Source organism: Cetorhinus maximus, chromosome 2 (assembly GCF_964194155.1).
Source record: "Cetorhinus maximus chromosome 2, sCetMax3.hap1.1, whole genome shotgun sequence".
Lineage (NCBI taxonomy): Eukaryota > Metazoa > Chordata > Chondrichthyes > Lamniformes > Cetorhinidae > Cetorhinus > Cetorhinus maximus.
In genome coordinates this window covers 13,132,281-13,147,004 of record NC_135880.1, presented here as the reverse complement: position 1 = coordinate 13,147,004, position 14,724 = coordinate 13,132,281, and the positions used below count along the sequence as shown (strand labels likewise).

At 44.8% G+C, this 14,724-nt stretch overlaps 1 protein-coding gene across 2 annotated transcripts in view; it reads left to right on the top strand.

Annotated features, from left to right (window-relative positions):
* The window catches only part of LOC144692410 (putative ATP-dependent RNA helicase DDX60), a 115,513-nt gene that overhangs the window by 40,327 nt on the left and 60,462 nt on the right, over positions 1 to 14,724 (top strand). The window contains exons 12-15 of one of the 2 annotated variants that reach the window (XM_078561236.1): positions 981 to 1,218; positions 3,040 to 3,218; positions 6,525 to 6,689; positions 12,330 to 12,479. In XM_078561236.1, coding sequence (XP_078417362.1) covers positions 981 to 1,218; positions 3,040 to 3,218; positions 6,525 to 6,689; positions 12,330 to 12,479 — 732 coding nt within the window. Of the gene's footprint in view, positions 1 to 980; positions 1,219 to 3,039; positions 3,230 to 6,524; positions 6,690 to 12,329; positions 12,480 to 14,724 lie in introns of both variants that reach the window. The other variant, XM_078561245.1, reaches the window with a different exon arrangement.

Sequence of the window (14,724 nt, the reverse complement as noted above, 5' to 3'; positions counted from 1 at the left end):
GGAAGTAAATCTAACACCCTACCTGGTCTGGCCTACACATGACTTAAAACCCACAGCAATGTGGTTGACTCTTAAATGCCCTCTGAATAAGAGCAATTAGGGATGGGCAATAAACGCTGGCCTAGCCAGCAATGCCCACATCCCATGAATGAATAATAAAAAAAAACTACCCAAGGCTCCTTAGACAACAGCTTCCAAACCCAAGATCACTAACATCTAGAAGGACAACGGCAGCAGATGCATGGGAACACCACCACCTGCAAGTTCCCCTCCAAGTCACACACCATCCTGATTTGGAAATATATCGCCGTTCCTGCACTCGCCACTGGGTCAACATCCCAGAACTCCTTCCCTAACAGCACTTTTGCTGTTCCTACAGCACAGGAATTGCAATGGTTCAAGAAGGCACCACCACCTTCTGAAGGGCAATTGGGGATGGGCAATAAATGCTGGCCTGGCCAGCGACACCCACATCCCACGAATGAATTTAAAAAAAAAAGCACATACACATCCACACACAAACACACACTCATGTGCACTCACATTCATGTGCGCACACAGATACTCTCATGCACACACACCCACTTATGCACACACGTGTGCACACTCACCCTCACACACATACACTTATTCACACACTCATGCATGCACACATACAAACATGCACACCGATACACACACCCGCTCATGCGTACACAAACAGAACCACACAGTAGGTTAATGATCAGCAGTAGTTTCTGTGTCTCATTACTGCTTTCCTGACCCAGAATTACTGAGACTAATTGGTACGCTTCTAGCTTCTGACCGGAATCAATCTGACCCTCAGCTAATTCTACAATCCTTCTGGAGTATGCTTGCTATTCACTTATTTCGCTTCTGACCCACCCCTACTGAACATCTATTAAACATCAGCTGTCGTGGTTTCACCCATGTTCAGATTTTATCTAACCTACTTGCGTAAACTCTCTCTCAAAAATCAGAAGATCATCGAAACACAGGAGAAAAAGAAGAAGGAGGAAGAGGAGAGAAAGGCCAGGGAAGCATGGAGCACATTGCAAGAATCAATTAAGAAAGAAATGAGCCAGAACATTGACAAAGGAATGAAATCTCTGGTGAAGTTTCTGCAGAATTGTAACAGCGACAACGTGAAAGTTACTGCGGAGATGGAAGGGATTGAATATTGCTACAGAGCCTGGGTCGACCACTGCAAATCTAAAGGTAGGAATGATGTGCTCACTTTGGATTTAAGGGGCATGTTTGTTCCAGCCAGGTCTGGTAATATAACAACAACTTACATTTGATTTAGAGTGGTTTAAAAGGGGGAAATTCCAGAGTTTAAGCATCCACCACAACCAATGGTGAAGCAAGGAGAAAATCGACAATGTGCAGTCAAGGGAGTTGCGAACGCAAATAAATCAGATCAAAATGGGGTGATTGTCTAGTATTACCTTTTCTGCACAATGAAAATTAACCATGCAAAAATGTTTAATGCACAGAGAAAAATGCTCATCAACCGACTGCATTTCGAGAATGACTAAACTACAGTAAAATAATAGATTAACATTTAATTTAGCCTGACACTCCCAGTGCAGCACTGAGGGAGCGCACCACTGTCTGAGGTGGCATCTTTTGGATGAGGCCCCGTCCGCTCTCAGGTGAACATTAAATATCCCATGGCGCTATTTTGAAGGAGGACAGGGGGAGCTCTCCCCGGATGGCCGGGTCAATATTTACTCCTCAATCAACAGTAGGAAAAAAGTAGATTATCTGGGGATTATCTTGTTGCTGTTTGCTGGGTATTGCTGTGTGCAAATTGGCTGCCGTGGTTTCAATGTGACCAGGCTTCACAAGTACTCATTGGCTGTAAAACGCTTTGGGACATCCTGAGGTTGTGAACAGTGCTATAGGAATGCAAGTTCTTCCTGTCTTCATTTCGTGGCACCACATGGTAGCAAACCCAAGAATCCAGGTGATGTTGTCTTGCTGCTGACCACATGGCGGGGCAGGCTCTGACATTGGGATTGGCCTCCGGTTGGTCAGCAGCTCATTGAGGTGCGACTTCTTCTCCAATGGAGGCAGGAGGCGCGCCTCGAGCCAATTAATGGCCCAACATTAAGTGGCTACCTGGTGAGCTGGTCCAGATCGTCCCCAAGTTTTACACCTGTGTAAAAGTCAGCCCATTACCTTTTACCTCCAACTGGGGAGATGGCAATGTCACTGGACTAGTAATCCAAGAGGCCCAGGCTAATGCTCTGGTAACATGGGTTCAAATCCCACCATGGCCGAATTTAAAATTCAACATAAAGCTAGCCTCAGTGATAGTGACCATGACAACTATCATTGATGGTTGCAAAGACCCATCTGGTTCACTAATGTCCCTTTAGGGGGAAGGAAATCTGCCGTCCTTACCTGGTCTGGCCTACATGTGACTCCACGCCTACAGCAATGTAGGTGACTCTTAACTGGCCTCCTAGCAAGCCACTGGGCAATTAGGGATGGGTAGCAAATGCGACACCCACATCCCATGAATAAAGAACTACCCTGTCCCACCCTTGGTTGGCCAACATGCCCATCCTCATTATGCACTGCTGCCCACACCAATCAGGGCACAAGCAGACCCATTATTGCCTAGCTGGACAATTTTTGACAGCCGGTCAATAGTTTTAACTCCCATGTATGATATTTCTTATAACTAATAAACCATGATGTTGAAAAGGAAAACATTTTTAAAAAGGCACCATTTTTGTTTCATACCCTAATGATTCTTCTGCTGGACATTGCTTGCAGCAGGTATCCTGTGATTAATCTATAATGCCTGGAGACTTGAGGGCAATCCTGGAGGGTCAGCAACTCTGGCAAAGACCGGGCGCCTTGAGTGGCCGGGACCACCCGACTGACCTGCGCCGTCCTCAGTCAGTTTGATGAGCATATATTAAAAAAAATCATTTATTTCAGGAAAAAGTGCAAAAGGAAAATGAAAGATTGATGAATGCACATTGAGCTGATGCTATGCATTTCTAACTTCAATTTTCTGAGCAGTGGGACCCCCAAGAGACATGAAAATTGCAGTGTTTTTGATGCAAAGGATTCAAAACGTTCTGGACAAACACGAGGATCAGCTGAGCCCTCCAATGCTAATTAAATTGGCTCATTACCTCAAAGACCTAGGATTCCTGAACCTAAGAGATACAGTTATGGAGATGATAGATGCAGAACAGGTAAAATCCAGGTATCTTAAGGTTGGATTAGAATCATAGAATGATGCAGCAAAGGAGGACATTCAAATCCATCATGCCTGTGAAAGCTCTGTGAAATAGCTACCCAATTAGTCCCACTCCCCCTGCTTTTTCCCCCATAGCACTGTAAATTTTGTGTCCTTTAAGCGTTTATATCCAATTCTATTTTGATCGTTACTATTGAATCAGCTTCCAACAACCTTTCAGGCACCACATTCCAGATGTTATGATCTGCGTAGGGACCAATAATTTTTTAAAATAAATTTGAACTTCTGGTTCACAGCTGAAAGAACAACACATCAATATTTCATGTTTAAAACTTTTACTGGAACAAATGACTAATAAAAACACTATTGACCAAACACTTTCCTTTCTAGGCAATTTATACTGTAACCTATAGAAAGAAACAGTTACATCTTACTTAGCACACATCATGATCTCCACTGAATTACTGTCATAAACAATTCAGTTACTCCCAGTTTCCATTGGGTTGCTTTCATTTTACTTTCCCAGCTGGGTACCTTCTAATCCCAGAGCTATCTTTCACGTGAGGATTACACTGTCTATTTCTTCCTCTAGCTTCAAGCCAAGCAAATATTCCAGCCTTCTTTACCTTTTCACAAAAGCAGTCTTCAATCGGAGCACCAGCTCCCACCTGTATTCTCCATGGTGAATGATAGTCAGCATTTTCTCTGCTTAAGATGAAGACCTGGCTGCATCTGTCTTTTGTCCACTCTACCTCTTAGATTGCTACAGACCACACAACGCCAGACTACAACTGTTGTCTGCCTGTCTGATAATCCTGAGGTTTTAGAGAAGCCTGTAACCTGATCTCAAAATGGCTTCCTCTATCCTCTTGCCCATGGCAACAGGAACACATTAACTTAGTATGTAAGTAAAAATGTTAATTAGCCACCCTGATCCCAACTTCCTTTCACCTTAGAAGTAAATAGACAGTTTACAGCACCACTGCTTATAATTCAATACCTATAACACCTTCCTGGGACTTTAGGAGACTCAGGGTCTACTCAATGTAGACTTAGAAACTACTGTCATTGTCTCCAAGCATAAATACCTTGCTCTCTGTCAATAAAACAATCAAACTAACAACTTAACCACACAGGCTTACTGTCAAGCAGACACCAGCATAGGTCATATGACCCCTTTCATCTACCCTACATTTAAAGCTAATGTCCCAAAATGTACCTTATAAACCAAAAGAAACAATCCTAAAACATAATAATCTTAGAAACCTCACAATGATAACACAGATCTTAACAACTGGCTGCATAAAAATATTCTCCTCCATTATCCCATCAGTCCTTTTGCCAATTATTGCATAGAATTACATAGAATACATGGCACATAAACAGGCCATTCAGCCCATCCTGTCCATGCCGGTATTTATGCTCCACTAAAGCCTCCTTAACACCCTTCACCATCTAACTCTACAGCATTAACCCTCTGCTCGCTTCTCCTTCATATACTATCTAGCTTCTCCTGAAATGCATCAGCCGATTCACCACAACCAGTCCCTGTGGTAGCGAGTTCCACATTTTAACCACTCTCTGGGTAAATAGGTTTCTTCGGAGTTCCCTATGGATTTCCTGGTGACTATCCTGTATTGATGGTCTCTAGATTTGCTCTTCCCCACAAATGGAAGCACTTTTTCTGTGGTGGCCCCATCAAAACTTTTCATTATTTTAAAGACTGGGTATTTGAGCGCAGTGGTCATGTTCCTGGAACAGTAATTGCGAGAGGCCTGGATTAATGAACCAGAGACATGGGCCTTCATTTTAATGCGGGCATTAGTGGCGATGTTGTGGCAAAAAGCAGGACCCGAGTCATGCTTGCAGGCAGCCTACAGTAGTAAAAGATCCCATTGCATTATTTTGCTGTCCTAGACAATATTTATTCCTCTATCTTTTTTAAAAAAAATTCATTTACAGGATGTGGGCTTCGTTGGCTGGACCAGCATTTATTGCCCATCCTTAGTTGCCCTTGAGAAGGTGGTAGTGAGCTGCCTTCTTGAACCTCTGCGGTCCCTGTGGTATAAATACACCCACAGTGCTGTTAGGAAGGGAATTCCAGGATTTTGACCAAGCGACAGTGAAGGAACGGCGATTATATTTCCAATATCAGTAAAACTGATTATCCGGTTATTGTCTCATTGTTATTTGTTACGTTAAAGCATTTAATTGGCTGTAAAACTCTTTGGGACATCCTGAGATGGAGAAAGGCGCATATCTTCCTTGATCATGGCCAGAAAAACTGGTCATTTCTGTTCTATTCCCACTTACACCTCTTCATGTTCAGAGTCCTCAGTTACAGCACTGAGGAACACAAGATCTTACATCTTTTGAACTGTTGTTTTTCTTTTCTCAGTAACTGAAATTGTCAATGTCCAAAATAAAGGCCCTAAAACAAATAATCAAAAACTTTACCAAACTAATGAGAGTAGAACAACAGAGACACAAATTTTTATAGTTTTGCTTCTGATCAACACTATGGTGGATTAAAAACAAAAATAGCTGGAAAAGCTCAGCAGGTCTGACAGTATCTGCGGAGAGGAATACAGTTAATGTTTCAAGTCCGTATGACTCTTTATCAGAACTGTTCTGACGAAGAGTCATACGGACTCGAAACGTTAACTCTGTCTTCCTCTCCGCAGATGCTGTCAAACCTGCTGAGCTTTTCCAGCTATTTTTGTTTTTGTTTCAGATTTCCAGCATCCGCAGTATTTTGCTTTCAACTATGGTGGATTAACTGGTTTATAAATAGTGTGCGTTCAAAATTATTTTAGTTAAAATATTTATTGCAAAGCCGGTGCAGCTGTGATATACACTTATAAAGGGGAAAGTTGTGGTGCGTCATTGGATTAGTAATTTAGAGATCCAAGCTAATGCTCTGGGGGGCATGGATTCAAATCCCACCACAACCTCACCAGCCAGTGGAATTTAAATTCATTTAATTAGTACATTTGGAATTGAAAATCTCATTAGTAGTTTCATTCACATTATCACTAATTGGCATAAAAACACACCTGGTTCACTGATTGCCTTTAGGAAAGGAAATCTGCCATATTCACCCAGTTTGGCCTACATGTGACTCCAGACTCACAACAATGCGGTTGACTCTTAGGTGCCCCCTGAAACGGCCTCTCAGTTCAAGGGCAATTAGGGATGGCTGGCCCACATCTTGTGAAAGAATTTAAAAAAAAAAAAGATGATTTTTCTGGTTGCCAGTCAAGATGTATATAAACTCTTGCTTCATAATATCTGACCACAGAGAGGAGGGATGAAAAGAGAGGAGGCACTCACGAACGATCCAGAGTTTCCGATCGGTATAGGAGCAGCTCAATTCCAGCTGAAATATATGGGCCCTTACCTATTCCGGGAGGAAAGGAAAGATCGTGATCCGAGGGTCCAACATTTCATCCCGGATACTTGGCAGGTAACTTACAGCGGTCAGTAGGATGATGTGGGGGGTGGGGGGCGGTGGAGATACACAGTTAGGCCATTGCTCTCTGATTGAAAATATCAAAAGCCCTAAGTACTGTATATAAGGGGGCAGATGTTTAACACATTGTGGAATGTTGTTTTTCAATCGTTTTGACGGAGGCGTAAGTATGGCACAGCACGGGGAACTGAACGGGCGAGGAGGACATTAGGCCCTGTCAGAGGTGAGCTAAGAAAATGGACGCTGGCCCACTCATTTGCTTTATTTATTTTATTTATTTATTTTTTTTAAAACAACTAGTTCCCAAGTCTTTTGCCTCCACTGCATTGCTAAGTGGTTTACTCTAAGTGTTGGCATTCTTGGTGAAAGAAAAAGCCTGCATTCTTGTTTCATGTGTTTGAATATGGGTCCCATTTCAACAACACCTTGTATATTTATATAGCACCTTTAATACAATAGAATGCCCCAGTGCTTCACAAAGGCATAGAAAACAAAATTTGACACTGAGCCACATAACAAGATATTAAGCCAGGTGATCAAAACCGAGGTGGATTTTTAAGGAGCATCCTTAAAGGAGGAAAGTGAGTTAGAGAGGCAGAGGGGTGTAGGGAGGGAATTCCAGAGCTTAGGATCCAGGCAACTGAAGGCCCATCCACCAATGGCAGAGCAATTAAAATTGGGGATGTTCAAGAGACCAGGGGCGGAATCGCTCCAGATTTGCACTAAGTAAGGTAGCGAGTGGGTAAAATGACGTTTTACACGTCGGCCGCGATGGCGGGTTTTCACGCTGTATTGTCCTAAACCCGCCACTTTATTTATACATTCCCGGGAAACACGCTGTTTCCATGGCGGGCAGGCTCTTATTCGCCCCATCGCCTCGTGGCTTCATCACGCCAGGCGTCAATATTTAAAGTCCAGCCACACGCACATGTCTCAGTGCTTCCAGCCCATGACTACTGCAGGGAAGATGTCCACAAAAGTCAAAATGACATCAGCCCCCAGGCTCAGCGACTGGAGTGCCTTTTGGAATACATGGAGGGTCACCGGAATGTCCGCTACCCTCTCTCTCGCCGCAGGACAGGCAGCAACGTGACCAACCAGACTTTAGGAGGCGGTGGCAGCGCCAATGCCCTGCAAAAGAGGACAGCCACACAGTGCCACAAGAGGATGAATGATCTCCTCCGTTCTGCCAGGGTAAGTCACTCTTCTCATCACTTGAAACTCACACACTTACAAACCCATCACACGCCCACAGGGCCCTCACTCGCTGCCGGTTCGAGGGACATCACCATTCACTCTCTCACACACCTTCGGTGTCCTCATCCCGGCCATGGGACCACTCACCACCCACACAGGCCAGGCATACTTATCATCTGGCTTGGCAGGCGTCCTGCTTACGTTTTCTCCATCTCTATTCATGCAGGACAAGCTGGCACACAACAAGAGGGAGATGTTGCAGACTGGTGGAGGAATGCCTGAAATCAAGGTCTTCATGGACTTTGAAAATAGCCATCCAGCTGGCCGGCGAGGATCTGGACCTGTCCTGTGCCAACGGTGAGGTCAGCGCTGCTCAACCAAGTGAGGATCCAGCAGTGCAACATCCATCAGACAACCATGCTGTGAGTAATGTGTCCTCTTCCACAGGCCACTGCCATGCACTAATTATCTCCCCTTGCTTTCACAGGCACATCTGGGAAACAGCTAAGAGAGTCCATGACCCAGGGTCTTCAATCAAGCCCCAAATAAACCTCTGAAGAGGAACCTAGAGGCTACCTCCTTGAAGTCCCGTCACAGCACTCACCCACACCCTCCACCAGCACAGAGACACACACCTCGGTGGCATCTAGCTTGAGGGTAGCCTCGGGATCATTATCTGGTGAGCAGATCGCACTGTCTGATCCACAGCAGGGACTTCCCAGGTGTCGGGTACTCAGGGGACTGCTGGAGACCAGATATTTGCTGAGTCTGAGTCAGATGATGAGCCTTTGGACTCGGTCATGTCACAGTTACTGGAGCTGCAAAGGTAAACTCGGGAATATCAGGAAGGGATGTCCGCTGCACTCCTCAGATTGCAAGGCACGATGGTTGAGGTGATAGCGCTGGCATGTCAACGCACTGAGGTCAGCGCTGGTAGTATGGCAGTTGCCATGGAGACCTTGGTTCAGGACTTGGCTCTTGCACTGCTGCGTGGGTTCAAATTCATCGCTGGTGCCATAGGTAGCATCCAACGCTGTGTATGCGAGGGGGATGCCGGGCAGCTTGGTCTCAATCCTGCTACTCCTCCTCCTCCTCCAGGAGTCAGCCAGGGGCCCTCGGGCACCCATAGGGAGGAGGATCAGCGGCTGTCCCACCCTGGGACCATCCCTCCAGGTGATTCCAAGAGTGGCCACTTCCCTCGCCCACCCTACCCCGCCCCCCCAAGCCCGAATGCTTGTGCACTATATTCAACGGCAAGGCTGCCCTTGTGCCCACCCCCCCATGACAAGTCACCTTGACTGCAGGACTGGCCTTGACCACCACCCCTAACATTCCTCAGGCTTGGAGTCCAACAGGCGACCCAAGCAAGCACTGCACAGCCTTACTGTGTGCTCCCCTCAAAGTGCAGACTGTCAAGTGCACGCCTTTTATGCGCTGTTGTGAAACATGTCGGCGGGAATGCACGCCAACGTGGATGGATGATCCAGTGTGGTGGGGTGGGGGGCGCAGGGATGATTCTGGAGGGGCTGACATAATAATGATATGCAGAGGTATTACAAAAAGGTTCCTGATGTCCGATGGTGGGGAAATGCAGCCCGCCACCAGAGGGCTGAGCGGACAATCGCTAACTGGTTTCACGCCGTTGTGAAACCGATCGCGCCACATTCTCCGCTCATGGCACCGGACACGCCTGACGCCAATGGGCACAGAAAGCCCTGACCCGGGATCGGAGGAACACAGAGATCGTGGGACTTTCATGGATTGTCCCAAAATTCCAGCTTCTATTTCTTTTGTCACAAGCGTCTAGCTGGGTTCTGAAGTAAGTTCAGATCTTAGCATCAACCATCTTTGCTGGCAGTCAGCTCCTGCTATTAAAAGCTGTCTCAGGATCCGGACACTTCAGGGACAGTTTGCGAGTTTCAAAGGGTTGACGTGGTGAGAGAGAGAATGGGAACACACTCGCCTGCCGGGGTTTCCCCTGTCCGCCGGCATCGGGCGTATTCGGTGGCGCGAGTGGAAAATTTGGTGAGAAGGCCAAAAATCGGTCTCATGACATCGTGAAACCAGTTTACAATTGTCCGCTCCCCCTCCCCCGCCACTGGATCATCCACCCACATTGGCGGGAAAACACATGTTTCACAACAGCATGTATAAGACGTGCATTTGGTGAGCTGCATTTCACTCGGGACTTCGAGGTTTGTTTCCCTACCTTGCTTCGGGCAGCACTCGCAGTCATCAGCGCCAGGCTTCGCAGACAGCACCACATCACTTAGGGGGGCTCACGGGTAGGTCTCTACCTACCAGACTAGCCATATGTGGGTGGCTTTTCAATGGCCGCAGGGCTAGGTCATACTTGGGGAAGGGGGAGAAATGGCCTCAGGCAAGGGAAGAGGCTGCAGGGCGAGGGCTGTACTGGGGAAGGAGGGTATCCCAGGGTGTGTGTGTGGGGGGCACATGTTGATCTGTGCACCTGGCCCCAAGATGGTGAGGGCTGAGGAGGCAGTCTCCAGAGGAGATGAGGCCAGATGGAGATGTGAGGGTGTGTGTGTGAGAATGGGTGGTGATGTCCCTTGAGCTGGCAGTGAGTGAGATGCCAGTGAATGTGTGATGGGCTTGAGTGTGTGAGTTTAGAGTGATGAGATGGTTGCCTTACCCTGGCTGCACGGATGAGGTCATTCACCCTCTATCTGCGTTGGATGTGTTTCCCGGGAACGCATAAGTAATGCGGCTGGTTTGGGATGGTACAGTGTGAAAACACACCATCACCCGTCAGCACTTAGTGCAAATCTAGGATGATTCTGCCCACCATCATTTAACTGCCCTTTAAGATCCTATAAAAGGTGAAAAAGGGGCCAGAACATTTGGGAAAGAGATTTTGAAATCTGATTTCAGTGATCCTGGACAGTCTGCGCACAGCTATTGCTAAATGGATCCAAGTCGGACAGTGAAGTAGGAAACTGGACAGAAATCCTTTTCTTGATAGTAGGTTTATTCTCAGAATGCAGCATTATGTATTTCTGCTTCCTATCCACCAACTTCCCAGCAGTCCTTTTTTATAATCTCTTGCACAAACAAATAAACTAATTAACAAATTAACAAATTGACGTCCTCTTAAAGGGGCAGTTCTTTTTTTATACTCTTCGTAAAACAAAAATCAATAAATGGGAAGGCTAGACAGCCCCTGGTGGGGCACTGCAACAAAATTTAAAAGATCAAAGTTATTTTTTCTAGACTCTATTTAATATAACAATATAACAAACTCAATAACTTAAACAAAAATCAGTAAATAGGAGGAGATGATAGTCCCTGGTGGTCCTTTTTTATACGTGCTCAAGATACTTAACCAATGCCCTCCACCTGTTTATCCTTAACCTTAACAATACAATCAACATAACATTGAAGGGGCAGTGGGACAATAGTAATCTCACTGGCCGAATAATCTAGAGGCCCAGGCTAATGCCCTGGGAGCATGGGTTCTAAGCCCACCACAGCTGATGGCAGAACTTAAGTTCAATTAATAAACCTAGAATATAAATATAGATGAAAGAATAAATAAAACAAATAAGAGCGGATGGGCTCCTATGGAAGTTTGTTTTCATTTGTGCTTAATTAAAATTTGATGGACCAACTAGCATCAGGTTGATTGCTGTGCCTAGACTTGGTGTTGCAGCCATTTTGTACTTCCTTATCCTCCTGGTTCTTTCGTGAGCTGTCTGCTCTCTTTGGCCAGACAGTGGCAGTCCCCAACATGGCTGCCACCTGCCTTTGCCACTGGCACCAAGCAGGTAGCTCCTGTGCGTCATCTGGAGGTGCTGGGAGTCGCTAATTAGACACCGAGCCCACCTCCCGCCTAATTAACGCATTAGCATTTGTAAATAGTGTCACGAGACTGAAGAGGTTCAGGCGTGGGGCTGGGGCCCTGGAATTCATCTGGGTGTTTGGTTCCCAAACCCCACATTGAAAATCCGTCCCAGTATTTCGGCTCAAAGGTCTTTCATCGGAAATAATGCTAAACCTTCATAAAACACTGCCTTCATCTCAGCTGGAGCAGTGTGTCCAACTTTGGACACCACGCTTTCGAAAGGACGTCAAGGCCTTAGAGCAGGTGCAGAAGAGATTTACTAGAATGGTTCCAGGGATGAAAGACTTCAGTTATGTGGAGAGATTGGAGAAATTGGGATTGTTCCGCTTAGAGCAGAGAAGGTTAAGTGGAGGCTTGGTAGAGGTGTTTAAAATCATAATATGCCTATGCCCTTCTCCCATTAAATAAAGACTCTCTTCCCTCTACCCCACAATAAATTGACACAATGGAAATTGAGCATGTATTAAAAAGAAAGCTGCCTCTCTACTTGTGACAACCAACCTGGAGGCTGTGAAGATTGTTTTATACTAGATGTGGTGCAATAAGTTTGAGACATTTTTACGATTGAATTTCAGAGAGAGCTACTAGATGCAGTGGATAATAATGAATCTGCAGTGATTGTGGCCCCAACCTCATCAGGGAAAACCTATGCATCATACTACTGCATGGAGAAAGTGCTGAGGGCCAGTGATACTGGCATTGTGGTGTATGTTTCACCGACCAAGGTAAAGAACAACATTTAGTGATCTCAGAAACACGGCTGAATTATAAAGAAAGAAAAGCCTGCATTTATAAAGTGCTGTTCATGACTGTCGGATGGCTCAAAGCTCTTTGCATCCAATAATGTGCTTTTGGAAGTGAAGCCACTGTTGTAATGTAGGAAATGTGGTAGTCAATTTGCACACAGCAAGCTCCCACAAACAGCAACATGATGATGATCAGATGATCCAGTCTTTTAATGATGTTGATCGAGGGATAAATATACACAAGTGAAAAATTTTCCCTCCTCTTCTTCATCATCATCGCAGAGATCAGACAGGTCTTGGAAACCAACCTGTTTGCGCTTTAAATAGCACGCAAAGATTCAGATATTCATAGAACTTGCACTCATCTGGGCAAACACAAGAATGTCAAATTTCAAATGATCACAACAATTTATACCGCAGGAGAAAAGGCTGCTAGTTGGTTGGGAAGTCAACTCTGACATTTGAGAAAAAGAAGGGGTCATTTGGACCATCAAAGTTTGCCCTGGTCTTTTTCCACATGACCCACCTTGTCTAATTCCATCATCCCAGTCATGCAAACATACAAATTAGAAGTAAGTAGGCATTCAGCCCTTTGAACCTGCTGCACCATTCAATTAGATCATGGCTGATCTGACTGTAACCTCAATCCCACATTGATGCCTACCCCAATACCCTTTTTATCCCCTTGTTAATCAAGAATCTATCTGGCTCTGCCTTAAAAATATTCAGAGACTTTGCTTCCACTGCCTTTTGAGGAAGAGAGTTCCATGACTCAAAACCCTCAGAAAAAAAATTTCTCCTCATCTGTCTTAAATGAGCGACCCATTATTTTTAAACACTGACCCCCATAGTTCTAGATTCTCCCACAAGAGGAAACATCCTTTCCCCATCCACCCTGTCAAGGCTGCTCAGGATCTTACATGTTTCAATCAAGTTGCCTCTTAGTCTTCTAAACTCCAGTGGATTCAAGACTAACCTTTCCTCATAAGACAACCCACCCATTCCTGGTATTAGTCTAGTAAACCTTCTCTGAACTGCTTCTAAAGTACATACATCTTTCCTTAAAGGAGACCACATCTGGAGACCATCCTCCGGATGTGGTCTCACCTGTGCCCTGTATAACTAAAGCATACCCTTCCTACTTTTGTAATCAATTCTATTTGCTTTCCTAATTACCTGCTGTATCTGCATAATAGCCTTTTGAGATTCATGCACTGGGACATCCAGATCCCTCTGAATCTTAGAGCTCTGCAATTTCTTACCATTTAGATAATAAGCTTCTTTTTTTATTCTTCCTGCCAAAATGGACCATTTCACATTTGCTTACATTATAATCAATTTGTATTATCTTTACCCATTCAGTTAACTTTGTAGCCTTTGTCCAAGTCACTTACATACATTTTTTAAAAGTTGAGGCCCCAGCACTGGTCTCTGTGATACACCGCTTGACGACCAGAAAAAGACTCATTTATGCCAACTCTGTTCCCTGTTAGCAAGCCAATCTCCTACCCATGCCAATATGTTACCCCCTACACCAAGAACTTTTATTTTCCACAAAAGCCTTTGATGTGGCACTTTATCAAATGCCTTCTGGAAAGCTAAGTACAGTACATCCTTCAGTTCCCCTTTATCCACAGCACTTGACTCTTTCAAAGAACTCCAATAAATTGGTCAAACACGATTTCCCTTTTACAAAACCATGTTGGCTTTGCCTGATTGCCTTGAATTTATCTAAGCGCCCTGTTCTAATATCTTTAATAATAGCTTCTAACATTTTGCCTTGAATTTATCTAAGCGCCCTGTTCTAACATCTTTAATAATAGCTTCTAACATTTTTCCTATGACAGATGTTAAGCTAACTGGCCTGTGGTTTCCTACTTTGTCTCCCTCCCTTTTGAATAAAGGTGTTACATTTGCTATTTTCCAATCTAATGGAACCTTCCCTGAATCTAGGAAATTTTGGAACATTAAAACCATTGTTGAAGCTAAATCCTGAAGCGCTCTTGAATGAGTATCAGATTGTCTCTATTATGTTATTTTTCAAGAGACTATGAGGAGCACACAGTAGGACAGACTATAAAGGAAGAGATAATGGGAGCTTATCAGAAAAGTACAGCGATAATCATGAGGGATTTTATTCTATATATAAATTGTAAAAATCAGATGGGTAGTGTAGATGAGGAGCTCAGAATGTTTTCAGGACAGTTTCTTAGAACAGCACATT